Here is a 27611-nt window from a genome sequence, read left to right as displayed (position 1 = left end):
GGGCCTGTCTTCCGCCCCAGAAGAGGCAAATGCTGGACTCCAGTTCCTCTCTCAGCACTCATTTCCAGGAAGCAGGTGGCCAGAGGGCTGGGCAGAGGGAAGAGAAGGGTAAGGAGGGGCAGGGAGGAGGGGAGGAGGGACAAAGGAGGGGAGGCGGGGCAGAGGCTTGGGAACCCGGGAGGCGGGCGGGGAAGGGAGGAAGGCGAGAACGGGGGAGGGAGAGGAGGGCAGAGGTGGGGGGTGAGGAGGAGAGAGGAGCTGGAGGGGGAGCCCGGGTGGTGCTGCTGGCAGCTGCTCCTGGGGCCCCCATGGGGGACTGGATGGTCGTGGTCACATGGTCACAGGTCACACGGCCGAGGGAGGAGGAGACGCTGCGGTGGGCACTGCTCCGTGGCTCTGCCCCAGGGATGCAGCCACTCCCGCCACCCGTGCCGGGGCCCCTGGCTCTGCTGGACACCGCAGGTGAGTAGGGGTTCCAGGCTCCTGTGTCTCCCGCTCTGGCAGGCCGAATGTGGGCTGGAGGCCAGGAGCAGACTCCCAACCCGCCCAGAACGGGGGTACTGGAGACACCGGGAGTCTGGTTCTTCCCACCTCTTTGAACCTGTCATTGTTATTTTGTTCTGGCACAGACTACTCATCTGTCTGTCCATTGTCCATCTCCTATCCATCCATCACTCACCCACCCGCCCGTCTACCCGCCATCCATTCCTCTCCTCCTGTCGTCTGTCTGTCCCTCAATCTCTCTGCCTCCCCTGTTTATTATGAAGAGCAGACGGATGCTCGTCAATGGGCCAGCCCAAACAGCACAACTTGTCCCATCTCCCTAGAGTTCTGGGAAGCGTTTGTCTCAGAGGACCAGGCAGCCCCTTCCTTCTGGAAGGCGAGGGGGTGCTCCCTGCAGTTCCAGGGCGGCTGATTCCAGCACACCCTGTACCCCTCGGCGCTCACCGAACCTCTAATCGTTCAATTTCCCAAATCCGGCCAGGGAGAAAACAGGAAGCCGGAACCTGGCTGCAGGCCCTGCTTCCAGTCGGCTCTGGTGCTCCGGCAGGAGGTGACCAGGTTTTTCCTAAAGGGCAGAGGGCAAGGGGTATTTTACAAAAGAAAAGACGAGGGTGCAGCCCCTCTCCTCTACAGGCGATGCAATTGTACTTCTTACGGACTTTTGAAGTCTCTTTATAAACCAGACTGGCTGTCGTGGTTAAATAATTAAGGAATCTGGCTTCCTTCTAAAAGAAACCATCCTGTGCTCTCCTTCTAAAGGCTCTGGGGTCAAAGTGATACACGAGTGTCTTCATGACCTTATTAGTGTCTAATAATAACCTATGATTTACTAGCTGGTTATTGTTATCATACAAGGAAGGTTGGATGGTGTGAAAATAAGGAACTTGAAGCCCAAAACAAAACAAAACAAGCCCAAAACAAAATGTTAGGAGCGGGGCTTTTATTCAAAGAGAATGGATAAGTGTGCTGGGTGGGGTTGCGCGTATTTTATGCTTGGTGCTCCTTTGCTCAGGACTCTGGGCAGTGACGTGGGTTTTCCCTGCCCTGTCGGTCACTATCTGGGTACCACTCTGCCCCTGCAGCCGGCCTACCCATGTGGTACGCGTTGTGGCAAGGGGAGTCTGGCTCTGACCCTCGGGTCTCAAGCCATCCGTCCTCCCCAGTCACCGGGACGCCCACGGACTCCCCTGCCGCCCCTGGCTGCTGGGTGATGCCCCGCCCCGTGGGGCAGCAAGGCCGGCTGAGGGCACGGAGGATGGGGCGTCCTGCCCCGCCCAGCTGCCTCCGGGTGTGATGCCTTCCTCCCGGCTCTACTAAAGGCAGAAGGTGGTCTGGGGCGGCAGCAGTCTGCTTTCTATCCCCACGGCCAGGTGATACCCCGGGGCTTTCTGGTGTACCTGAGTCCGATTAGAGCCCGGGGCAGATAGCCTAGAGGCGCTGTCACTGCTCGGTGGCAAAACTTCCCAGAGCTCCCGTGGAGAAACCCTGGCTCACGATGGCTGGTTGGTCTTCCCAGAGCTAACGCCAGCCGGGGGAATGCGCACAGGAGCTTGGCTTCAGGACTCTTAGCAGTCTCTGAGGCCATCTTCTTTTCCATTTCCCCACCAGGGGCCTCGAGTCTGTTCACTCACCCACACGGTACCTGCAGGTAGACTTAGCGCCAGTCCGACTCAAACAATGCAAGTGAACCCCAAAGCACAGCTCCTACCATCATTGGTAGCAGAACCCAGGGTGGCAGAAGCAAGGACAGGATTCCTTTCTCTAACATGTCTCCCAGGTGAAAGCCCTTCTCTCTCCAAAACCTAACCTAAGCACACCTCTAACTAGCAGGTCCAAAGATGTCCCGCCTTCTTGCCTGGGGCTGTCTTCCTCTCCTAACTTCTGCACCACGTGCTGTGTTTACCGAAGGTGCTGCAGGCTGGACCCTTCTCTGTTTTCTCAGTCAAGATGTTCGCCTGTGTCCTCAGCCAGCCTCTCACTGAGCGGCTCCTGCCCAGCACCATGGAGTACCGGGGTTCCAGGCCTGTCTGGCCTTGGCACTCAGTACAGACTGTGGGCAGAAGGACAGGATATGCCTCCTGGTTTTGTTATGTAGCAGTTTGGGGGGAAGTCAGACTTGGGAAAGAGGGGGAGAAAGCAAAGCCTTATGGAAATGGCTGCTCAATTACAGTTAATTACGGCTCCTTGGGACCATGGACCCATCTTGAGAAATGATCTGGACTTTCTGTGGCCAGGCTACATCTCACCGGTCCTACTTGGCATCACACTGGCGGGTCAGCAAGGAGCAGCGTAGAGTCCGGGCCTGCCAGGCAGCTCCAACGACCCAAAAGGACAGTCTACCAGGCGGACCTCGATTAGCTACTTTGTGCATAATTGGTGTGCAAAGCACTTAATTGGGAAGATGAGAAAGGCAAATTCTTCTGAGGACAAGAGCGTTTGTCTGATTTTTTTTCTTTCCAAATTCTCAGTCCTGTCAAGTTCAGTTGTAGACGTCTTCTCTCTCTTAACACATCTAACTAGTTGGGAATATGAAAGTAGAACGCTGAGGGAGGGGGCAGCTGAAGAGGGACAAAGGGAGAGAGGAACGGCTGCCCGTCTAGGAGCGCAGCTGGCCTTAGCGGTGTGCATGGATGCTTCCGGGACCTGGGAGCCTGGGGCATGACGGGGGCGGCTGGTGAGGGAGGCCAGGCTGTCTATGAAACTCTCCTGTGCCTCAGGGCCCTGGGCTCTGTGAGGACCTGTGAATGGCTGAAGCCACAGTTCACCAGCCTCCAAAACACAGAAGGCGACCCATCGTAACTTCGCATCCGCCCTTCTCTATGTGCCGCCGAGGGGACTCTGCTGTTGAGGGCTCTCTTGTTCCTGAGACAACTCTGTCTCTTCCTACCACAGAGCCGTGTCTTGGCTTCAAACTGCAAAAGTTACATGAGGGGGAAAAAAAGATGATAATACATGTCTCAACTTATGGGAAAATGCTTTAAAAAGCGCAGTGAGCCTAGATACGCCTATTCATTTAGCAGTGGAATCACCATGCGCGTCATTGGTCCTTTTGTGTTTTTCTGAGCCTTAACATGCTCTACAAAAGCGTCTATTGCTCTTACGAGCAGAATAAACAGAATCGTTCGCCTAGAATGCACGTCTTCCTTTTCTTCATGGCAGCGTTCGTCTTACCTACCTAGTGTTTTCTAGCCCCAGTCAGGGCTGGGTTTTTGTGTGCAAACCTGTGACAGAAGTTGGGGAGAAATTCTGAGGCAACTGAGAGTCGGTTGTGGAAAGGAGGCAGGAGGTGTGGAGGTGGGCGGAATGATGGGCGGGCGGGCGGGCGGGCGTGGGGGCCGGGGGAGGTCTGGAAAGCACCTCCTCAGGGCCGGCAGGTGCGTGGCAGGCGCCTCCGGTGCCCTCCATGCCCGGGGCCGACCACCAGCCGCTGGCCGCCCTCTTCAGATGGGAACAGTCTTGCACCGGCAGGGTGGGCATGCGGGGCTGGCCCTGCGACTCGCCGTGGGCAGGGCCGGGCCGTGGCCTGGGCACGAGGGGCAGGGTCGGCACCTGCGCTGTGACGCCAGCCAAGCAGCCTGGAGAGACGGTGGCCGCGGGGGGGGGGGGGGCTGTCAGGCCCCCGCGTTCTCCCGGATCCCTGTGGTCTGACGTCATCCGCTCACTTCCACTGGCTCCCCCCCTCCTCGTCACGTCACCCCGCCTAGTCCCCCCAGATGCCACTGCGGGCCCAGCCTGGTCCTCAGGGGCTGCTGCCCCTGCAGGTGGCCACCCTGCGGGGTGCCCAGACCGAGGCAGGGCGAGCGCCGGCTGGCTTTGGGGGCCGGGGGGCTCCCCGGGGAAGGACGGCCCCTCGGTGGCTGAGTCCCCGGGGACGCTGCGCCCTGGGCTCCCGGCTGGCTCACCCTCTCCGCCCCGCAGGCCAGGGCCACGTTCCTTCCTCCGCCCTCTGAGCTGGCGCCTCTCGGATTTCCCAGTGAGCTAGGGAAGTGAGGGTTTGTCTGGGTTCAAAGCCCGCCTCTCCTGCCCCCAGGACTGTGCACCCCCTGCCCGAGGGCTGGCGCCCAGCCGCCGTCTCCCAGTCTCCTGGGAAGTCTCCACCTTGCCCTCACGGAGCGTCCTCCTTCCAGGACTCCCCCTGGCCTCTGCCTTCTTAATTTTCCTCCATGGAATAGAGCATTTCCTAGGCCCCACACCGAACACTCGTCTCTGTGTGTTGGCTCCTCTCTCTCAAACAAAAGCTCCGGGGCTGGGGATATGGCCTAGCGGTAGAGCGCTTGCCTTCTATACATGCAGCCCTGGGTTCGATTCCCCAGCACCACATAGACAGAAAACGGCCAGAAGTGGCGCTGGGGCTCAAGTGGCAGAGTGCTAGCCTTGAGCACAAAGAAGCCAGGGACAGTGCTCAGGCCCTGAGTCCAAGGCCCAGGACTGGCAAACAACAACAACAACATCAAACAAAAGCCCCGCAGGGCACCACCCATCTAGCTCAGGGAGCCGCCTGCACGCAGTAGGTGCTCAGTTCAGCCTGAAAGGGAGTGGAAGGGAAAACCTAGGAGAAGCCCTGGGCTGAGTGAGGCCTGTGTGTGCGTGTGCGTGCGTGTGTGAGTGTGCATGTTCATGGTACATGTGTGGTGCGAGTGTGGTGTATGCGTGTGAGATACATGTGTGGTGCGAGTGTGGTACATGCGTGTATATGTGAGTGTGCATGTGCAGGATGCATGTGTGGTACGTGTGTATATGTGAGTGTGCGTGGTACGTGTGTGCTGTGAGTGTGTGGGGTGTGAGTGGGGTTGCATGTGTGTATATATGAGTGTGCGAGGTACGTGTGTGTTGTGAGTGTGGTGCGTGTGTGGGGTGTGAGTGGGGTTGCATGTGTGGGCGTGTGTGTGGTATATGTGTGGAGTGGGGGTGGGGGTGATGAGGGAGGAACTTTGCGTGTACTCGTGTGTGGTGTGTGAGTGACATTTGCGTGTACTCGTCTGTAGTGTGCGAGTGATATTTAAGTGTACTCATGTGTAGTGTGTGAGTGACATTTGCGTGTACGTGTGTGTAGTGTGTGGGTGACATTTGCGTGTACTCGTGTGTAGTGTGTGGGTGACATTTGCGTGTACTCGTGTGTAGTGTGTGAGTGACGTTTGCGTGTACTCGTGTGTAGTGTGTGGGTGACATTTGCGTGTACTCGTGTGTAGTGTGTGGGTGACATTTGCGTGTACTTGTGTGTAGTGTGTGGGTGACATTTGTGTGTACTTGTGTGTAGTGTGTGACATTTGCGTGTACTCGTGTGTAATGTGTGGGTGACATTTGTGTGTACTCGTGTGTAGTGTGAGTGACATTTGCGTGTACTCGTGTGTAGTGTGAGTGACATTTGCGTGTATGCGTGTGTAGTGTGTGGGTGACATTTGCGTGTACTCGTGTGTAGTGTGTGGGTGACATTTGTGTGTACTCGTGTGTAGTGTGTGACATTTGCGTGTACTCGTGTGTAATGTGTGGGTGACATTTGCGTGTACTCGTGTGTAGTGTGAGTGACATTTGCGTGTACTCGTGTGTAGTGTGTGGGTGACATTTGCGTGTACTCGTGTGTAGTGTGTGAGTGACATTTGCGTGTACTCGTGTGTAGTGTGTGGGTGACATTTGCGTGTACTCGTGTGTAGTGTGTGGGTGACATTTGCGTGTACTTGTGTGTAGTGTGTGGGTGACATTTGTGTGTACTCGTGTGTAGTGTGTGACATTTGTGTGTACTCATGTGTAGTGTGTGGGTGACATTTGCGTGTACTCGTGTGTAGTGTGTGGGTGACATTTGTGTGTACTCATGTGTAGTGTGTGACATTTGCGTGTACTCGTGTGTAATGTGTGGGTGACATTTGTGTGTACTCGTGTGTAGTGTGAGTGACATTTGCGTGTACTCGTGTGTAGTGTGAGTGACATTTGCGTGTACTTGTGTGTAGTGTGTGGGTGACATTTGTGTGTACTCGTGTGTAGTGTGTGACATTTGCGTGTACTCATGTGTAGTGTGTGGGTGACATTTGCGTGTACTCGTGTGTAGTGTGTGGGTGACATTTGCGTGTACTCGTGTGTAGTGTGTGGGTGACATTTGTGTGTACTCGTGTGTAGTGTGTGACATTTGTGTGTACTCGTGTGTAATGTGTGGGTGACATTTGCGTGTACTCGTGTGTAGTGTGAGTGACATTTGCGTGTACTCGTGTGTAGTGTGAGTGACATTTGTGTGTACTCGTGTGTAGTGAGTGACATTTGCGTGTACTCGTGTGTAGTGTGTGGGTGACATTTGCGTGTACTTGTGTGTAGTGTGTGGGTGACATTTGCGTGTACGCGTGTGTAGTGTGTGGGTGACATTTGCGTGTACGCGTGTGTAGTGTGAGTGACATTTGCGTGTACGCGTGTGTAGTGTGTGGGTGACATTTGCGTGTACGCGTGTGTAGTGTGTGGGTGACATTTGCGTGTACGCGTGTGTAGTGTGAGTGACGTTTAAGGAAGGTCCCAAGGCCGGGCTGGGCGTGTGCGAGGATCTTGCAGATGTTGCAAACAAACCTGCTCTCCAGGGAAAGGCCAGCTTCACGCTGGAAGTTGGAGCTGGCGGCCACATCAGCTTAGACAGCCTCAAAGACAACGTCAAGGACAGGGCAGCCTGGCCGGGGGCGGGGGGGCCTTCCTGACACCACCCACACACCGGGACCAGGGTCCAGGGGGCCGGGGGCCCATGGAAGCCCTGCTGGAGAGTGGGCCCTGGTGTGCGAAAAGCGGGAGGGACTCGTGGCCCTGAGGACCGGCAGGAGGGCGGTGGCTGTGTGTTGGTGTGGGGGGGTGGGGGGGAGTGGGGGGGTGGGGGGGCTGCCCTGAGGACGGGCAGGAGGGCGGTGGCTGTGTGTTGGTGGGGGGAGGGTCGGGGAGGGGGGTCAGCCCACCCTCCCGCTCCCTGGGGAGTCGCCGTGGCTGGGCTGGCTGGATAAAAAGGCCGTCAGGGTGGCGGAGTGAGGCTGGGAGTGGTGACCCACAGCTCCATGAAATTTGTGTCTGAGTGGTTCCAGTCTCCTTGGCGTGGTAACCTTGACTTGTCCTTGGGCTTTGCGGGTGGGATTACAGAAGTGTGAGTCTTTGCCACGAACCTTCCAGGGCATGGAGAGGTCCCCATGTGCTGACACAGTGAGCATTCCCGTGAGGCGCCTCCCCATCCAGCCTGCGCGCAAACGTAGACACGTACACACATGCACGCGTGCTCACAGAAAAGGGCAGACATGCTCGCACACATGCACGCACACACATGGTCACACACACACACGTTCATCACGCACACTATGTGAACGACCAGCGCCGTGGAGGAGGGAGCCACCCTGCTTCTTCCTACTCTATCTGTTGGGGTCCAGCAGCCCACCTGCAGTCTGCAGCTCCGGCGTGCCGGTGCATTGATCGGGAGCGGCAAGTGGGTTCGGGAGCAAGGGGCCATGGGGAAGAGCCCTGGGCGTCGCCTTTGTCCCCCGCCCACCTGGGAAGATGGGCCGAGGGATGGAGGGACAGGGGCGTCTCTCCGCTCCACCACCCTCGTGTGTGGTTCCCCTGTTCACGTTCCTCATGGCCCGAAATGGCCACTGGGCTCTCAGCATTACAGCCCAGGCAGGAGGCAGGATGAAGGGAGAAAAGCCAGGGAGCCTCTGCCTAAAGACGATCCTGGGAGATGCCACAGGTGTCCTTGGCTGAGCTGAGCCGACACGGAATTCACTCTCCCCTTTCAGCTGGGTTGGTCATGCCCGGCCGCTCCCATACTAGCCTGGGAAGGGACAAGGGTCACCCGGGCGGTCCCCTCGTAGTCACTGCCTCCTCTTGCAGGGCAGCCCATCCAGACAGGACGCTCCTCAGGTGGTTCCCAGGATCTGGGAGGGAAGGAGTGTGGTTCAGGTTGCGTGTGTCCAGCCTGGCCTAGGGCCCAGGCCTTCTCCTCGGGGCGGAGTTGGGCAAGTGTTGAGGTCGCACACTTAAGAAGGACCGGTGCAGTTTCTGTGTTTACAATGTTCTGGCTGGGCCTGGAATGTAGTAACTGTTTGGTAAAACATGGGGCAGGATTCCTGCCCAGTGGGTCACCAGGATGGAGCTGTTGGGAGAATCAGAGGTGAGGAAGGCAAGGAAGACAGGGCACCAGCTCTGCTGACCTTGGTGGCCAGCTGGCCATGCCTCTGCCACACCTCTGCTGTGTACAGCAGGCAGGAAGGACAAATGTCCAGCAGAAGCCACAGGGGCAGAGGGAGGAGGAAGACAGTGGGAGAAGGGGGCCCAGAGCCGAGGAGCAGCCAGGGGCCTCCAGGAGGGAGAGGCCCATTGCTGGACAGTGACTCCAGAGGGCACCAGAGACAGCCACAAGCCCCTGATCTGGGCACAGAGGAGAAGGCAGCATGGGAAGGGGGCTGTCCCAGAGGCTTTGTGGGGGGATGGCGCCTGAGGGTCAGAAGGAGGACACGGGGGCTGAGTGGAGGGGAAGGCCACCCCGTGGGGGACGCCTGTCTGACAGCCCTCCTCTCGTCCTCCTCACAGAAGGCTTTGCCAGGAGGAAGAAGACCTCCCTGTGGTTTGTGGGGTCTCTGCTGCTGGTGTCCACCCTCATTCTGACCATCGGCCTTGCTGCTACCACCAGGACAGAGAATGTGACGGTGGGGGGCTACTACCCTGGGATCATCGTAAGTCCTGGGCAAGGGGGGGCATGCAGGGGCTCTGCGTCTCCACGTGGGGTGACGAGCCCCAGGCCACCCTGCCCTGGGTCACAAACCCCATTGCGATTAGTGGGATAATGTCCCCAGTCGGCTCTACATCCTGATTCCTAGAACCTGAGAATAGGGTCTGCTGTGAGGCAAAGGTGACTGACCCTAAAGCAGGGTACAGGCAGCCCAGTGTCTGCCAGGCTCCTGGAAGTGGAGCAAGGAGAGGGCCGGAGCTGCCATGAGTCACAGAGGTGCTCTCGGGGCACCGAAAGCCCAAGTCACATCAGTAGAGCAGACAGACTGTCCTGTTCCTCCTCCATCCCACCTGCCCCCTTAGCAGGGATGAGGGCCCAGACAAGAAAGCACATCTTCTGAGGGAGCTCCATGGGGATCTCTAGGGGGGACTCTGGGGGGGGCTCTGTGGGGGGCTCTGTGGGGGGCTCTGTGTGTGTGTCTCTGTGTGTGGGCTGTGTGTGTGGGGCTCTGTGGTGGGCTCTTTGTGGGGGGTTTCCGTGTGATTGATCCATGTAGGAGGTTCCAGGTAGTGAGCAGCTCTCCCTGATGTGTGACTGCCTCTGCCCTGGACAAGGTGCTTTATTGGCGTCACCTTGGACAGCTGCCTGCTGGTGAGGGCTGACTGGAGCATTCTTGCTTTTTTTTTTTTCTCAGCTGGGCTTCGGGGCTTTCCTGGGACTCATTGGCATCAACCTAGTGGAGAACAGAAGACAAATGGTGAGAACGCGTGCTTCCCTTCCGGGGGGAGGGGGTGTGGAGTGCTGGCCCTGCACCCCAGGCCCTGTGATGCCCAGCCCTGGACCTAGGTGGCTAGGTGAACATTCCGGCCCATCCAGCCGAGGAAAGAGAAGAGCTAGAAATGCACATTGCTGGGAGCCTCTGGCTCCAACGGCAAACGTCGCAAGGGGAACGGTCTCAGACCCTGGGAGTTCCGAGGTGGCCGCTGCGGACAGAGCAGCCCCCGAGCCACACACTCCAGGGCGGTTTCTCAGGAACTTCACTGCTAACTTGGATATCTTTAGTTTCTTTGCTTGTCAATGATTGTAGTTTTAGAGGGCAGGTTTTGTGCTTTTGTTAAATGCATCCCTCATTGTTTTATTCTTTTTGAGACCATTGTGGAAGGCATTATTTATTTAGTTGGGTATTTTTTGTTTTATTTATTGTGCCAGTCCTGGAGCTTGAACTCAGGGCTTCGGCACTGCCTCTAAGCTGTTTTGCCCAAAACGAGTGCTCTACCACTTGAGTTACAGCTCTCGTTTTGTCTTTTTGGCGGTTAATTGGAGATAGGACTCTCCAGCTTTCCTGCACTGGCTGGCTTGGACTGGCCATCCTCAGATCCCAGCCTCCTGAGCAGTGGGGACTACAGGCCTGAGCCACCGGTTGTGGCTCAGTGGTGAGCTCTGTTCCTGGGATGCTCACTGCCATTGCTGCCTGCCAATTCTGCCTGTGCAGCCACTCTGCCCCTCGCTTCTGGTTGTCTTGAGGGGTTTCCCGTGGGATCTCCCGTGGCTTTCTCAGGACTCTGTCTACGAAGTCATGTCTTCTGCAACCGCAGTTTCGCCCCTTCCTGTCCAGTCAGGAGACATAGCCCCTGTGCCTGCCTTGCAGGAGGAGAGCGTAGGTGCAGAGGTGGTGGCGGTGGCCAGGTGGCAGTCCAGCTTAGGATGAGCACAAGGTGCCCTCTGGGTCCTCGGGTCCCCTGGCAGGCTGTGCGTGGCCCTGATGAGCTCCCGGGGGTCTCCCCAGGATGTGCCTTTCTGGAGAGAGTGGCGAGCAAACATTTCAATCGAGCTGAAACCTGGGCCAGCCACTGTGCCGTGGTCCTGGGTGAAAGATGGTGCTTTGGAGTAAGCAGTGTGCTGGGCAGAGCAGGGCTGGAGGGAGCGGCTGGGTCGCCGGGCCTGAGGTCAGTGTACTGCTGAGAAGCTGGTGTCTCTGAGTGGATCAGGCAGCACGTTCAAGTTGTGCCAGAGGAGCTGAGCAGGTGAGAGGGCAAGAACACCTCAGATGCCTCTGGGTACATATGGACACTCTTTTTTATGTCTTTTTGTTTTAAAATTGCACCAGTGGAATGGACCCCCTGCCCATCACCCAGTGGGGTCTGTGGTCAGTGTGAGAATGCCCATCACCGAGAGGATTCCACGAGTGGGGTCCAGGTCAGCGCAGGGCTGCCTGGCACTGAGCAGGGTCCGCAGGTGGGGCCCATGGTCAGTGCTGGCTGCCCATCACTGAGTAGGGTCCACGAGTGGTGCCCAGGTCAGCACAGGGATGCCTGTCAGCAAGTGGGGTCCATGAGTGGGGTCCACAAGTGGGGTCCAGGTCAGCACAGGGCTGCCTGTTGTCCAGTGGGGTCCAGGTCAGAGTGAGGCTGCTCTTCTCCCATCCCCCACAGCCTCTCCCTTTCAGGAGCTGCTGAAGCAAATCCCAGACGGGGCACCATCTCATTTGTACATGTTTTGCTCTGTCCACTCTGAGGGATGGAATCTAATCATTAGAAATAGCCTCACCATTATCTCTGCCCAATATTATGTTAGTCTCCTAGGGAAGCACTGACATTTCTGTACTGATGAACAAGTTATTGCACTCCTCACCCAAACAGAAACATGAATCTTCCATTTTTACTAATAGCTCACAAATCTAGCTGGTCCCACAAGGCTAGGGATGGAAAAAAATAGACGTTTAAGTGCTGATTTCCCTGCCCACTTGTACAAACTCATGCATACACACAGACACGCGCCCTAGGACTCTGCTGGAATAGGGTTTAAATTTCACTGATGCTGATTGGCAGTGGCTCACGCCTGTAATCCTAGCTACCCAGGGGGTTGAGACCTAATGATTGTGGTTTGAAGCTAGCCTGGGCAGGAAAGTCTGTGAAATTCTAATCTCCTACTAACCACCAAAAAGCTGAAAGTGGAGCTGTGGTCCAAGTGGTAGAGTGCTACCCTTGAGCAAAAAGAAGCTCAGAGACAATGCCTGGACCCTAAGTTCAAGCCCTAGTACTCCCCTTCCCTCCTGCCTCTTCCCCAAAAGTAAAATCCAGCGATGTAGGACCACTGAGGCTGTAGGGAATCACTTACAGATGAGGATCACTTCCCACAAGGGACCAGGGCAGCAGACTTGGGGGCTGGAGACTGCTTTTCCTCTTCCTTTCAATGCTGGGAGCAGAGAGGTCCAGCTTGTCTCTTCTACCCAATGTCTCCACACCAGGTGATTTCCCAACCTTAGGAGCACGTTGGGCCCTCAACCTTCTCCTACAACACAGGTGCCACCCAAGGGCTCTCAGGGTCTGGGCCTGGTGAGGCAGAGCAGTTGTTCAAGCAGGGCAAAAATGGGTCGTCTCCTGGGATCTTAGGGGCTCGGCGCTGGGAGGACCTGCGTGTCACGGGCAAGGACACCAGTCAGTGCCCAGAGCGAGCCATCTAAGAAAAGGCTGGGACCCGAGGGGGCCGCCGGCGGGTCTTCACACTCTGGAGGGGAGGGACGGAAGGTGGTAGCCTTTCCCACTCTGCCCACGCCTCTCTGAAGGCTGCAGCAGGGGTGGGAGCCCCAGGGTGCCTGTGGCTGCCCGAGCATCACCCTCTCATGCCCGCCCCATCTCCCAGCCACTTCTCCAGCGTCTGACCAGCCCCATGTTAGGCCTGGAGAGAAGAAAAGTGCGTGGCGGCTCATCCCAAGAGACTCCAGTTCCCGGGGGAGCCCGTAACATGGGAGCCAGGGCCTCGTGGGAGGCAGGAGAGCGCCCGCGTCCACGTCAGCAGGGACACCAGAGAGACAGGCAGCCGGGCTGCAGCCCAGAGGACCAGGGCAGCCTGGGCATTTGGAAGGCCACAGAGGGCTGGGCTTTGTGCCAGGCCACCCCTTCCCCAGGCTCCCTCCTGGAGGACCCGGCGTGGCTCTCCTTCCTCTGGCAGGGCGGGAGGGCATCTCCCCTTGCTCGCCTGCCACAGAGCCTGCCCCCCCCCCCCCCCCGTGTCACCTGGGTTCTCTGCCCATCCTCCCTGTGTGGTGGTCAGCGTCAAGTTTGTCAGAGGTGACTGGCTCCGTATCTTATTTGTGTGGCTGGTTTGGAAAACAAATCCTCATGGCCACGTGCCTCAAGGAGCTGGTGCAGCCGAGTCCTCCCCATGGATGAGAACCCTCCGTTTCCTCTTCCAGGGTAGACTGTGCCTGGCATCCGTCCTGATGCAGGGGTGTGAGGAGAGGCCCCACCTTCCTTCATCTCTGTTCTCTCTGGAGCTGTAGGGCAGAAACACTTGTCCACCAGAAGGGGATATGGGCTCCTCCTCCCCCGGGATCCCTTCCTCTTTCTCCTTTCTCAGTTTTCCTTGATATCTATAGCTCCCTGTCTGTCTGTCTCTCTACCTCTATCTCTCTCTGTGTTCCTCTTTCATGGTGCTGGGCACCATGAGCTCCACTCTGGGACTGCACCTGCCCCCTGGATTCCTTTGTGCTGCTGTCAGTCCCTTCCAACATTTACCCTATGTGAAAATGAAGTGCCCTAGGAGGCACCTTCTCCAGTGGTGGCTAACTCCAAGCACTGCCACGTGTCTTCTAGGCCTGAGCACCAAACACACTCAGCGTGGGGTGGAGAAAATAGTCACAAAGAAGGAGAGGGTTATGTGTGTGTTTTCAAAGGTGCGAGCATATGGGAGAACCTGTGATGTTTATACAGGAATTCTTTCCCCCCTCCCCTCCTTCTTTTACTCCCTCCCTCTGTCCCTTCCTCCTTCCTGCTAGAGTCTGGAGGGCCAGGCTTGTTCCGGCTGAGTCGCAGGGACAGAGCTGGGGCTGGAACAGTGACCCGTGTGTGTGGAGGCGGGGAGGCAACGTCCTAGCATCGAGCTGGGACTTCGGGAAGGTCTTTGGGTCAGGCAGGGTCCACCCCTCTTTGCGTTCTGCTTCTAGTTGGTGGCAGCCATCGTGTTCATCAGCTTTGGTGTGGTGGCTGCGTTCTGCTGTGCCATAGTGGACGGTGTGTTTGCAGCACGTCACATCGTGAGTACCCAGGGCTCAGCATCGACGTAAAAGATAACACTCCACTCTGCAGAGCCCAACACGAGCCTCTTCAAGCTGTTCTTCCACTTGTGTTTGCCAACGCTGTTCCTCCTCTCACTGTGTCGTTCCTGCACTCCAACACCTCTGCTACCACACACACCAGTCACGAGCACTCCCCACACGTGGCATGACACAAAATGGAATGGGCAGCCAGGCGGGGGTGCTGTGTGTGTGTGTGTGAGAGAGAGAGAGAGAGACAGACAGACAGACAGACAGAGACAGAGAGACAGAGACAGAGAGATGCAGAGAATACACACGTGTGCACTTCTCCTAGACTTGTGGGTGCCAAGATGCCTGCCCTCCCTGGACAGACATACAGACCTTCCTGGTCAGATGATAAACACCCACTCCTTGCTGACAGCCTGCCCTCAAGGGCACATGGCTGTCTGGGCCCTGGGCCCAGTACTCCCAACCCAGGTAGGAAAGCCTTCGCCCTCTGCTGCCCAGGTGGGAGCTGTCTTTGTCATTCCCAAACAGGGTGGAAGTCGTGTGCCTGGGGCAGCAGTGCCCAGCATTGCTCTGGGAGGAGAATGCTGGCCCTGGTCAGCCTGATGCCTGCACGTACGCCCCTGCAGGTCTGTGGCCAGGCCAGAGGTGGCAACAGTAGCAGTTTGTCCTTGTGAGGCGGTGGTGGGTGGCCCTCAGCCTTCCGCAGCAGCAAGGCCTGACCACGTGGTTGGTTGTCAATGCACTTCTCCCTGGAGACTCCCAGGGCGGATCACTGGGTCTTGGTGACCATAACTGCACATCCCAGTGTCTCCGGACAGCGTTCTGGAAATGTTGAAAACGGGCTCTCAAGTCCCTGTGCTGCCGCCGCTGGCCCCAGGCCTCCTCCATCCCTCCACTGCTCTCCAAGTCACACCCTTCCTGCTTGTCCTCGTGCCACTTGTGGCTGAGGGTCTGTCTCCTGGAAAAAACACCACAGGGACAGATACGCCATGGCCTTCCTGCCTGCCTGCTGACCCACCTAGACCAACCACGTACGCCACTGCTGCTGCCAGAGTGAGCCGCAGGCGACTGTTCTCACCACTGCCGGCATCACTGGCGGTTTGGGACTCCCGTTAGGTCAGAAATAACAGTGCTTTGAGAACTCACAGCAATGAAGCTAACACAACTAACAGACACTGGAGCCCCAACTCATTTGCAAATTACACCATTTCATGCCATTTTATAACTTCTATGCCTCTTGTTGTCTTTGCCACAGCAATTGTAAACACCTTGTCAGTTTACTGGCTTGCCTCCTTTGCTTGTCAATTGGAGTTTTGACCTATGGTGGTTGCCTTATGGATGACACTGTTTACTTAGTGAGTGTTGGAGTAAAGTGGATGGATGGGGGAATACCGCCATTGATGCATGTGTGGTCAAATGGTGGGATAGGACTCTGTGGATGGATGGACGGGGGGATGGGAGAGTGAGTGGATGGTATGTGGATGGTGGGTGGATGAGTGGATGGATGGATGGATGGGTGGGAGGGAGGGTGAGTGGGTGGGTGGATGGATGGATGGATGGACAGATGGTGGATGGTGGATGGGTGGATGGGTGGATGAATGGGTGGATGGATGGATGACGGATGGATGGATGGTGGATGGGTGGGGTGGGTAGATGGTTGGTGGATGGGTGGATGGATGGATGGTGGATGGATGAGTAGATGGCTGGCTGGCTAGGTGGATGGATGGATGGTGGATGAATGGATGGAAGGGTGGGTAGATGGATGGTGGATGGGAGGGAGGGTGGGTGGATGGATGGATGGACAGATGGTGGATGGTGGATGGGTGGATGGGTGGATGAATGGGTGGATGGATGACGGATGGATGGATGGTGGATGGTGGATGGGTGGGGTGGGTAGGTGGATGGTGGATGGGTGGATGGATGGATGGTGGATGGATGATGGATGAATGGATGATGAAAGGGTGGGTAGATGGATGGTGGATGGGTGGGAGGGTGGGTGGATGGATGGATGGATGGATGGACAGATGGTGGATGGGTGGATGGATGATGGATGGATGATGGATGGACGGGTGGTGGATGGATGAGTAGATGGCTGGCTGGCTAGGTGGATGGATGGACAGATGGTAGGTGGATGGATGGATGGTGGATGGATGATGGGTAGATGGATGCTTAGATGGTTGGATGGTGGGTGGATGGATGGATGGGTAAGTGGATGGATGGTATGTGGATGGATAGGTGGATGGTGGATGAGTGGATGAATAAGTGGGTGGATAGATGGGTGGTGGGTAGATAGATGGGTGGGTGCATGGATGGTGGATGGTGAATGGGTGGATGGGTGAGTGGATGGGTGGATGGGTGAATGGGTGGATGGATGGGTGGATGGGTGGATGGTGGATGGGTGAATGATGGCTGGATGGATGAGAGTGGATGATGATAGATGGATGGATGGGCCCTCTCTGGTGGCCCCCCTTTGGCTCCTTGTTCTGTATGTGAGAGTCCAGTTACTCTGGCAAGTTCTGCCTCTGCCTGGCTCTAAGTCTATGAAAAGTGTGTCTGAAATAGCCTCTAGTCCCTGCTGATTGAGGACGATCGTTTTGTTTCTTTCTTTCTCTAGGAGCTGAGACCTCTCAGCACAGGAAGGTGTCAGTTCTATTCCAGTGGGACGGGCTACCTGTATGATGTCTATGAGACAGAGGTGAGTCCTCTGACCAGTATGGTTCCCCCCGCCCCCCACCAGGTTTCCGTGTCTGCTCAGTGTGTGTTTCAGTTTTAACAGATCTTCACCACCAGATAGGCTCCCCACGGCCTTCTGCCCTAGCTGTAACATTTCAGTGTACTCCTGTCTTCAGGATCACAGCTGCAGACTTGCTTCTTTGCTACACAATGTCAGAATTCATCTGTCCACTTCTGTGTGGTCTCTCCCATTAGCATTTTTACTGACTTAATTACTGCAGTGGAAAACTGGGATAATACATGTATATTGTCCAGAAGACAATATACATGCACACAAGCTTTCCTCGGCCTGGGACAGCTGAGGCGGGATCTCACCCTCTCACGGGTGAGATCAGGAATAACAAGTGTGCCATGGAAAGGGACGCATGGGGTAGGCCTGGGGGGCTGGGGCTGGGGCCACCCACACTCATATAGTGGGGGTTTGTCCATGCAACTAAACTTGGGCTCTCAAATGGAGTCCTAATGCTGGAGGGCAGGGGTTTGGAGGCACCCTGTTTCTGATTCCCTGACACCTTGCTTTGGGGTCACCAGACCTACAGAGTTGTCAGTACTCTGTACATTCCAGAGAAAAGGCCTCCATGTGTCCTGGGCTCAGGAGCTCTGGGCTCTGACAACCCTAGCCCGCACCCAGTGAGGGACAGCTCCGGCTCCTAGCCCACACGCAGTGAGGGACAGCCCCAGCTCTCCTAGCCCATACCTGGTGAGGGACAGCCCCGGCTCCCCTAGCCCACACCCGGTGAGGGACGGCCCCGGCTCCCCTAGCCCACACCCGGTGAGGGACGGCCCCGGCTCCTAGCCCACACCCGGTGAGGGACAGCCCCGGCTTCTAGCCCACACCCGGTGAAGGATGGCCCCGGTACCCCAGGCCCACACCCGGTGAGGGACAGCCCCAGCTCTCCTAGCCCATACCTGGTGAGGGACAGCTCCGGCTCCTAGCCCACACGCAGTGAGGGACAACCCCAGCTCTCCTAGCCCATACCTGGTGAGGGACAGCCCCAGCTCTCCTAGCCCATACCTGGTGAGGGACAGCCCCGGCTCCTAGCCCATACCTGGTGAGGGACAGCTCCGGCTCCTAGCCCACACGCAGTGAGGGACAGCCCCGGCTTCTAGCCCACACCCGGTGAGGAACTGCTCCGGCTCCTAGCCCACACCCGGTGAGGGACAGCTCCGGCTCCTAGCCCACACCCGGTGAGGGACAGCTCCGGCTCCTAGCCCACACCCGGTGAGGGACAGCTCCGGCTTCTAGCCCACACGCAGTGAGGGACAGCCCCGGCTTCTAGCCCACACCCGGTGAGGAACTGCTCCGGCTCCTAGCCCACACCCGGTGAGGGACAGCTCCGGCTCCCCTAGCCCACACCCGGTGAGGGACAGCCCCGGCTCCCCTAGCCCACACCCGGTGAGGGACAGCCCCGGCTCCCCTAGCCCACACCCGGTGAGGGACAGCCCTGGCTCCTAGCCCACACCCGGTGAGGGACAGCTCCGGCTCCTAGCCCACACCCGGTGAGGGAAAGCCCCAGCTCTCCTAGCCCACTCCTGAAGAATGAGAGACCAGGCCACCACATGCCTGCCTGTATTTTGCCCTAGGTCACCTGCTACTCCTTGAATGGCAGGTGCCAGCTGAAGGTGAGGAGCAACACTTGCTACTGCTGTGACCTCTACGCCTGTGGAAGGTGAGCCAGCCCAGGAGCTGCTCAGGGTGCTCACAGGGGCCTCTCTCTCTCTCTCTCTCTCTCTCTCTCACACACACACACACACACACACACTCAGGCACACCAGGCATCCACAGGGTGAGACCTAAACACAGCACCTGCCCTCCGTGAAGACCCTCCTGAGGCTGCCGCCATCCTGTCCTGCCCGAATCCCTGTAGTCACCACCAGACGTCTACATGAGCACATTCTGCAAGTGAGGAGATCGGAGGCCCAGCCACTGCCCGGGAGCACGTGCTGCTCGTGTTGAGGAAGGAGCTACGCCTGGCCTGGGCCCCGCTGCCACGTGCTTCAGATGGTCACTGGGGTGGCGACTGGCCCATCCTGGCACAGGGAACCCCCAGTTTCTAACCCAGGTCTCCAACCTCTTTCCCATCATAGCATGCAAAGAAACGTGTGCAAAATGTTGACTTGTCTCAGGGGTATAAGAACAGTAGAAGCCATTCAGTTGTCTGCCCTGCCTGGCCCTCGAGGGCCAAGGGGCCACAGTCTGGCTCCCACTTTGTGGGGGACCCCTGGGACCCTCCGGATCAGAGGCCACCACTGGGTAGAGATTTGTTTGCCTGCAACACTAACTTCTTCCCCTTCCTCTCTACTGCCCACATGGTATTGCCCCCTGACCACAGCTCTGGTGTGCAGCCACCGTCCTAATACACCCAGTGGTCTTCTCACCAGGCTCCAATAGGTGTGGCTGATGGGCCAGATATGGGCCCTCACACACAGGAGGTCACCTGACCACGCCCTCACACACAGGAGGTCACCTGACCACGCCCTCACACACAGGAGGTCACCTGACCACGCCCTCACACACAGGAGGTCCCCTGACCACGCCCTCACACACAGGAGGTCACCTGACCACGCCCTCACACACAGGAGGTCACCTGACCACGGCCCCAACACACAGGAGGTCACCTGACCACGGCCTAACACACAGGAGGTCACCTGACCACGGCCCCAACGCACAGGAGGTCACCTGACCACAGCCCCAACACACAGGAGGTCACCTGACCACAGCCCCAACACACAGGAGGTCACCTGACCACGCCCTCACACACAGGAGGTCACCTGACCACGGCCCCAACGCACAGGAGGTCACCTGACCACGCCCCAACACACAGGAGGTCACCTGACCACGCCCTCACACACCGGAGGTCACCTGACCACAGCCCCAACACACAGGAGGTCACCTGACCACGGCCCCAACACACAGGAGGTCATCTGACCACGGCCCCAACACACAGGAGGTCACCTGACCACGGCCCCAACACACAGGAGGTCACCTGACCACAGCCCCAACACACAGGAGGTCACCTGACCACGGCCTAACACACAGGAAGTCACCTGACCACAGCCTAACACACAGGAGGTCACCTGACCACGCCCTCACACACCGGAGGTCACCTGACCACAGCCCCAACACACAGGAGGTCACCTGACCACGGCCCCAACACACAGGAGGTCATCTGACCACAGCCCCAACACACAGGAGGTCATCTGACCACGCCCTCACACACCGGAGGTCACCTGACCACGGCCTAACACACAGGAGGTCCCCTGACCATGGATTGGCTGCTCTGGGGGACCAGCTGGCCCCTACAGCGGTAACGCCATGACTTCCCTCCCTCTTGCAGCACTGAGCACTCACCTGCCTACTATGAGTTTGTGGGCGTGCAGAGCTGCCAGGACGTGGCCCACCTGTACCGGCTGCTCTGGGTCTCCACCGTGCTGAACGTTCTGGGCCTGTGCACGGGAATCATCACGGCTGCCGTCCTGGGGGCGTTCAAGGACATGGTGAGTGGCCTTCTCCAGCGCTCCCAAACTCCTGGCCCCGGGTGAGGCTCGGCGCCTCCCTGGCAGCTCTCCAAACAAAGCAGGGCCCGGCTCTGAGGGCTCCACGCGCGTCCGTGACTGCAGGGGTTGGGAACCACGTGACAGGCTCACGATGACCGCCTCGCCCTCCTCACCCACCCTCGGCACTCGGTTCCCACCTGGGAAGGAAGCCTGGCCGCGCGTCCCTCCGCCTGAGCCCCGTGGAGGACGGGCACCGCGGGCCTGCGCCAGGGGGCGCACGGGGAAAGCCCCACAGTAGAGCAGTCATCAGGAGGCAGGCAAGCCCCGGGCCCCGTGGCTCACACCCGCGAGCCTCGCTCCTCGGGAGGCTGACGGCCAGACCGTGCGTTGACGTCAGCCCCGGCAGAAAAGCTGGTGAGGTTCCATCTCCATTTAACCAGCAAAAAGCCAGGCTGGGGGAACGGCCCAGGGGGCACCCGCGGAGGAAGGGCAAAGCACCGAGTTTAAACCCCAGAGCAGGCAGAAAGAGAAAGTCAGTTTAATGAGAAGCAGAGGCCAAGGCAGACCCCACTCCCTGACTAGCGCACCGCGAGCAAGGCGGGGCCCGGCCTGTGCGGTGCAGGTACCCCAACTCCCTGACCAAGCTCAGCGCACCGCGAGCAAGGCGGGGCCCGGCCTGCGCCGTGCAGCCAGGCCCCCGTCTGCGGTGGCCAAGGACGTTTCTCCGTTGCCAGGCCTGGTGCTCCGGGGGCTGTGGCTGTTGGCTGTCTGCAGCCGCAGGCCTCCTGTTGAGGCCGCCCGCTGCTCTAGGCAGGAGCTCCGTCTAACCTGAGAGAGGACTAGAGCTCTCAGTCAAGGGGGGCTGAACAGGACTCCCCAGAGGGCGGGGCCACAGGCTGGAACGCTGCCCTGGGTGGGCCGGAGGCCTCAGCTCTGACCCATTCTCCCCTGCGCTGCAGGTCCCGCTGTCCCAGCTGGCTTACGGCCCATCGCCCCCTCCTCCTCAGATCCTCTACAACCCTGCCCAGCAGATCCTGGCCTACCCTGGCTTCTGCCCACCACCTTCCACTGTGCCAACCTGCTCCTCCTACCCTCTGCCTCTTCAGGTAGGTGGGACAGAGTGTGGTGAAGGCAGTGGTGACTCACGGTGTCCGCAGCGGGCAGGGGGATGGGGCTCGGGCGGGGAGGGCTACGCACACAGCTGTTCTCTGTCTGAGCCAGGTGGTGAGGGCTTGAGGCCCCAGGGGCGTCCTGCCGTGCTGAGACCTCCCTCTCTGCACGACCCGGAAGTCCATGGCAGTGTTCCTCCCATGACAGGCTGGGGGCACCGAGGGCACTGAGCACAAACTGTGTGGAGCTGTGTGTTTGCCTAATTCACCCAAATTTACTAGCAGAGATGAAGATTTCGTAGGCTTCACAGCGTGGCCAACCCTGGAGACCATCCTGGAGGGAGGTCACAGGGCCTGCGCCCTTGCCATTTCCATGCCTGCCTTTGACACTTCAAGTGCCAGGGAGCTCTGTAGCCTGGGAGTGGGGGGGGGGGAGTGGGCCCTGACTGTCCAGTGGTGCTGTGGTGTGGGGGGGAGTCGGCCCTGACTGTCCAGTGGTGCTGGGGGGGAGGGGGGAGTGGGCCCTGACTGTCCAGTGGTGCTGGGGGGGGGGTAGGCCCTGACTTTCCAGTGGTGCTGGGGGGGGGTAGGCCCTGACTGTCCAGTGGTGCTGTGGGGGGGAGGGGGCCCTGACTGTCCAGTGGTGCTGTGGGGGGAGTCAGCCCTGAGTGTCCAGTGGTGCTGGGGGGGTAGGCCCTGACTGTCCAGTGGTGCTGTGGGGGGGGAGGGGGCCCTGACTGTCCAATGGTGCTGTGGGGGGGGGTAGGCCCTGACTGTCCAGTGGTGCTGTGTGGGGGGGGAGGGGGCCCTGACTGTCCAGTGGTGCTGTGGGGGGAGTCAGCCCTGACTGTCCAGTGGTGCTGTGGGGGGAGTCAGCCCTGAGTGTCCAGTGGTGCTGGGGGGGGGGGAGTGGGCCCTGACTGTCCAGTGGTGCTGGGGGGGGTAGGCCCAGACTGTCCAGTGGCCTGTTGACTGCAGTCCTCAGTACAGTGGGCAGTCGTGGCTGTCTTCTCTGAACGCGTACGTCTGGGCTCTGCTGGGTGTTGAGCTGGCCCCGCTCTCTGCCCATCCCTGCTGGGATCCTCACTTGTGACAAGGAATGCGCACTGAACTCGGCCTCCTTTGGGGGCGGACGGAGAAGCCCGATGGCCGCAGCCTGGGTCTTCCTCCCGGGCGAGGAGGTGCCTGCCTGTGCGGCGTGTCTGACGTCTGCCGGCTCCCCGACAGAGGCGTCGATAGGAGGCGCAGAGCACAGGGTTCTGTCTGTCATGCCGAGCCAGGTGCCCCACCTCCGAATGCATTTCTGCACCTCCATGGGAGGGGCGAGCAGGATGGAGGTCTTGGGTTCAAGGACATCGTTCGTCAGATGTTCAGGGAAACTGGGGGGGCTCCCGTGAGCTATGCCAACAGCAGGGGAGGTCTCACGAAGCTGGGGGAGGAGGGGAGCACCAAGCCCTGGCAGTCGGGGGGGGGTCCTCACTTGTGAGACAGTGCCCGAGAGCTGTATGACCACCGAGGCTCCGTGGATCGGGGGTGAACTGCACAGATACCCGAGAGAGGCGCCGCGTCTTCCTCTTGTGCTGGGAAGAGCTCACTCACCAAGAGCCTGCCCCCACCGGGGTGCCATTCCCACCCGACAGGGGGTGCAGGCCCGGGGGGACCTGGGGACTACCTGGCACACTTCACGGTGCTTGCTCCCACGTTCTCCCTCCTCCCTGCTGCTGGGACTGCGTGTCGGGCCGTGGAAGCGTTCTCCTAAGGAGGAGGCGGGGGGTGCCCGTCGGGGGACTGTCACTCCAGCCCGTGTGGGGTGTAGTTGCATGGATAATGAGATTTGGGGAACCAGGCACATTGGATTAGGCTCCGTGTGGTTGCTCGTAAGAGCGTCGGAAGAGACGTCTGTTTCCGCTGACAGATAGACAGAGGGGAAGTAGTTTAAGGATTTTGTGGAAGCCATCAGCAGCCCTAGAGGACAGCAGGACCTAGGTGGCCGTGGGAAGCTGCTTTGAGCAGTTCGAAGGAAAACCGTGAAGGGCCAGTTGTCCCCAGGAGCCTGCCTGATGTGACGCTGCAGACGCCAGTGAGGGTTGCTCCATTTCCCTGCTGGTGTGTGTTGAGCTGGCCCCGCCCTCTGCCCATCTCTGCTTGCGGGGGGGAGGGGGGAGGCAGGGCCTGCCCCGTGGGGCCTCGTCCACTGGGGTGGTTTTCTGAGTTTACTGTGTGGCCCCAAAGGGCCCACTCTGTGGCTCTTAGGGGCTTACTCCGAGATTCGCAGTGTTTACCCTGATGGTTCATGTGGGTTTCTTCCATGGTGCGTAATGGCTAACTGGCTCGTGGTGGGCTCCTCTGTGATTCTTGGGGGTTTGCTATGCGGTTCATAGTGGTTAGCGCCATGGCTCATGGTCGTTTCTCAGTGGCTTATGGTGTCCACCGGGTGGCTCGTGGTTGTTTTTCTGTGGTTCCTGAAGGTCTGCTCTGAGGTCTTTGGTGGCTTATTCTGTGGTTCGTGGCGACTTAGTCACGAAGGGTTACCTTGTGGCTCATGTGGTGTGCCCCATGGCTCGTGGGCCATTGTTTGTTTCGCAGTGGTTCACTCCGAGGTCATGATCGTTCACGCTGAGGCTGGGTGGTGATCTGCTCGGTGGTTCCCGGGGTCTGGGATCGTCTACTCTGAGGCCGTCTACTCGTTTTCAGAGAAGAACAGAGTGGACTGTGAGGAGAGGACAGGCCTTCCTGGCAAATCTCAGAGAACGTTCTCCAAAGACTCTTGTGTCCACCATAGTCAGAAAGACGCGTGGGTTTCGTGGGGTCGGAGGAGAGACGCAGAGACAGAGAGAAACAGAGAGCGAAGAGGCAGAGCCCAGCTGGGCGCTTGGGTCGCATCGTCCCGAGGAAGGGGGCTGCCCGCTGCTCCGGGGACGCCTTGTGAGGAAGCCGCTTCCGGGAGGGAGGCCCCTGCTTCCTGCCGGGGGGGGGGGGCCTCCGTGAAGGCGGCGAGGACCTGCGGGGTGCCCGGGACCTCACGTCCACACGGCAGTCACATCCCGCAGCCTGCCGGGGAGTTCCGTGGAGGAGCTGGATCCTGTGTTATTTTACAGGCGGCCTTGCTTGCTTGCTTACTTACTTATCACCTACTTATTTTCCTTATTTACTTTAGGTTGATTTTAAATGATTAGCTCTCACGACAGAGGAGGCAGCGTATCTGCCGCAGACCAGGAAAAGGGTGATGTTTTGGCTCAGATCTGAGGTGTCTCCAGGCAGAATTCTCTCCAGCTTGGGGGCCTCAGACTCTCTCAGGGCCTCTGACTGACTGGATCAGGTCCCTTCGTGGAAGAGACGGTAGCCAGATTTAAGAGGGTCAAACACGGGTCTGGTCAGCCCACCCAGAATTCACCATCACACTGACCTGGACATGTTTTTCCTTGAAATTTAAAGTATTGGGCGAGCACAAAAGACCGGGATCCTGGCTGACCTCTGACCTTCCCTGGCAGAAGGTGGGCCGTGCCCAAGGGCGAGGGAGGTGAGTCCCCGGGGGAGCCGTGGGGCCTCTCCTCCCGCGTCCCCCGGGAGGCTCCGGTGGGCGCCGGCAGGCCAGGGCGTTGGCCCGGGCGGAGGGGCCGCCCAGGGCTCCGGCGAGGGCTGGTCCGGGAGGGCCTCGGCCGAGGGGCGCTGGCCTGGGCGCCCCTGCTGACCAAGGACGCCTCTGTTTAATTGCAGCCCTCCGGCACCCTGCCTGCCTCCGCCTCCGCTGACCTCTCTTTGCCGGAGGACCTGCGGCCCCCCTCCCAGGGCGGGTCCAGCCAAGGGCAGCTCCTCAGCGCCCCGCCACTCCGCACGCCAGCCTGCTTCCTCCCTGGGGAGAAGCCGCCCCCCTACACACCCTGATAGCAGAGGGAGAGGGGCGTCACTTGATTTGCCAACATGAATACGTAATGCAAAGAAAGAAAAAGTCACCCCTATAACTCCTGCGTCTGCAGTCAGCCTCCTAGCAAGGCCAGCGAGCGCTCGGAGACAGACCTCCTTCCTTCCTTCCCCCGCAGGCCCGCCAGCCAGCGCGGGCAGAGCCAGCCATCCCGGAGCACAGCCCTAGACTCTGCTCTGCATAGCCAGTAGGAAGGTCACCTTGGTCATGGCCTCCTGGTCCCCGCCCCCCACCAATGAGCAGGTGTTAGGGTTTGAGGGAAATACAGCTCTGCACCTCTCAGCATGACGGCCATCCTTTAAGGAAGCAAGTGGCACATTTACACAAGTATATGTCTCCAAGAAGAGGCGGAGCCTCTGCGCTTAGTGCCGTGTCTTCCTGATATTTAGCTGAACAAAAACAAGCTTTGCTCAATAACCCTAGAGACACATGGGCTCTGTCTAGCGAGGGCTACTCGTGGGGCAGAGACTACCTACCTGGCCAGAGGCCCCGTGCCTGAGCTGTGACATATCTACTGAGTCTGCTCTTCTTCCTGCTGCTCACCTGTGGGCCCTCTGGCCCCTGTGGCCTGACCCTCCCCGACTACAAGGAGGTTTCCCTGGGCATCCAATTCTGCCCTAAGCGGCCCGGGTCACACACGGAGTGCTCCCTAAGTCCCTCCTCTGCTACGCACACCTGGCGAGACAGGTGGGAACAATGGGATCCGAGCCCTGTCGAGGAGCCCACGGGGTTGCAGTGGGGGGGGAGGCCTCCAGGTGTCCTCCAAGTGTTGCTCTTTTGAGATGAAGACCTCAGAATTCATAGTGTATGAGAGGTTTCAACTGCCAAGGACAGACCCCAAAATCTGGGCCAGCGCCCCCAGAGCTCTCCGGCCGGGAGGAGAGGAGGCGAGAAAGGCCACCGGAGCCCACAGTGTCCTTCCCCCTGGTCCCAGGGCGCTCTCCTCCTCCCCTTCCTGTCATCAGGAACTGAACACCAGCTCTGGACCTCACAGCTCACTTCTTGGTGTCTTTATATAATAAATGTGCCCCTGTCCTGACGACCTGCCTGTGGTCCATCTCTTCCTTGGCCCAGCTCGGGCACGCGTGTAGGACTTTCCCGACGGCCGTCCTGGGCCATTGGGGAGCAACGGCACGGCTTCTGCGCCCTCGGCTGCCCTGGGCTGCCCGGTAGTAGACTTCCGCCCGGTACCTCCAGCCTCCCGCTCTGAGCACAGCAGGTTTCTCACCAAGGCCCACAGGGCGCGTCCGCAGAGGAGGATGGCAGTACGTGTGGCATCCCAGGAGCTGCCTCGCGCGGGGGTCCGGGCCGCCTGACTGCTGGCTTTCAGGTTCTGATGCGGTGGCCTGTGTATGGTGGTCTTCTATGCCCTTCTAGGCACTTTGCTCACACTTAATGCCCTAAATATAAATAAAACTCAATATTTATATGACCAGGGTCTTTTCCGAGCAACAAAGCTGAGTTGCAGACCTGGGCGCAAAGCCTCGGCCTCCTGGAGCCGTGGTCCCCAAATCCGAGGGAGCAACGTCCCCCGCCTGGTGCTGATTGGGTCTGAGACACGTGGAGCTGGAGCAGGGGTCCCTGCCCCCCTGAGATGTCCTGTCACCATGCTCTCATCTAACGTTGTCCCCGACATGGTCTTTAGTCCTGCCTAAAGAGTCATGAAGAAATACTAAACTCCAAGGTCAACAAGTTTGTTCACACCCACAAAAATGTCTTTCTCCAGCCACCAAGAATGCAGACAGGTCCTCCCTGAGCCTGGCGGTGGCTCGTGTCCCTGCGCTGGCGTGCGGGGCGGGGGCGGGGGCCAGGGCTGTCTCTTCATGTAGGCAGCTCTGTGAGGCTGACTGGAGTCCCAGTGGTCTATGGGGCTGGATCAATGGTTCTGATGGGGAACCTCTGTGGGTCTCTGGGTGAAGCTGGAACCCCACCTCTCCTTACAGGAACAAACCCCGACTCCAGAACTGTGGGGGTTCTTGGTGACTGCTTGTAGTCAGAGGCCCTGGCAGAGGTTGTGGGTGGCCTCAGGAACAGCTTGTCTAGGCTAGACTGATGATGTGGTAGACTGTCAGATGGAGGCTCTGATTGGGTGGGGGCTCTGGTCAGATGGGGGGTCTGGTCAGA

General features: G+C 58.8%; 1 protein-coding gene across 6 annotated transcripts; it reads left to right on the top strand.

The window, feature by feature from the left end:
• The first annotated feature begins 13 nt into the window (after positions 1–13).
• Positions 14–26393, top strand: Tmem255b (transmembrane protein 255B). 6 transcript variants are annotated; one of them, XM_048341044.1, is made up of 9 exons: positions 14–108; positions 9046–9185; positions 9876–9938; positions 14127–14216; positions 16840–16920; positions 18543–18628; positions 20297–20456; positions 21416–21562; positions 25283–26393. In XM_048341044.1, the coding sequence occupies exons 1-9, from the start codon at positions 30–32 to the stop codon at positions 25448–25450; spliced, it is 1014 nt and encodes a 337-aa protein (XP_048197001.1). In that variant the 5' UTR covers positions 14–29; the 3' UTR covers positions 25451–26393. The 6 variants fall into 6 exon arrangements, with proteins under 6 accessions (XP_048197001.1, XP_048197000.1, XP_048196999.1 ...); XM_048341043.1 differs by having other exon boundaries at positions 24–108; positions 9043–9185; XM_048341042.1 differs by lacking the exon at positions 14–108 and adding an exon at positions 257–462 and having other exon boundaries at positions 9880–9938.
• The last annotated feature ends 1218 nt before the right edge of the window (positions 26394–27611 follow it).

This window comes from Perognathus longimembris, chromosome 3 (genome assembly GCF_023159225.1).
Source record: "Perognathus longimembris pacificus isolate PPM17 chromosome 3, ASM2315922v1, whole genome shotgun sequence".
Lineage (NCBI taxonomy): Eukaryota > Metazoa > Chordata > Mammalia > Rodentia > Heteromyidae > Perognathus > Perognathus longimembris.
The sequence above is the reverse complement of the archived record's forward strand: the minus strand, read 5'-3'. Positions and strand labels throughout refer to the sequence as shown.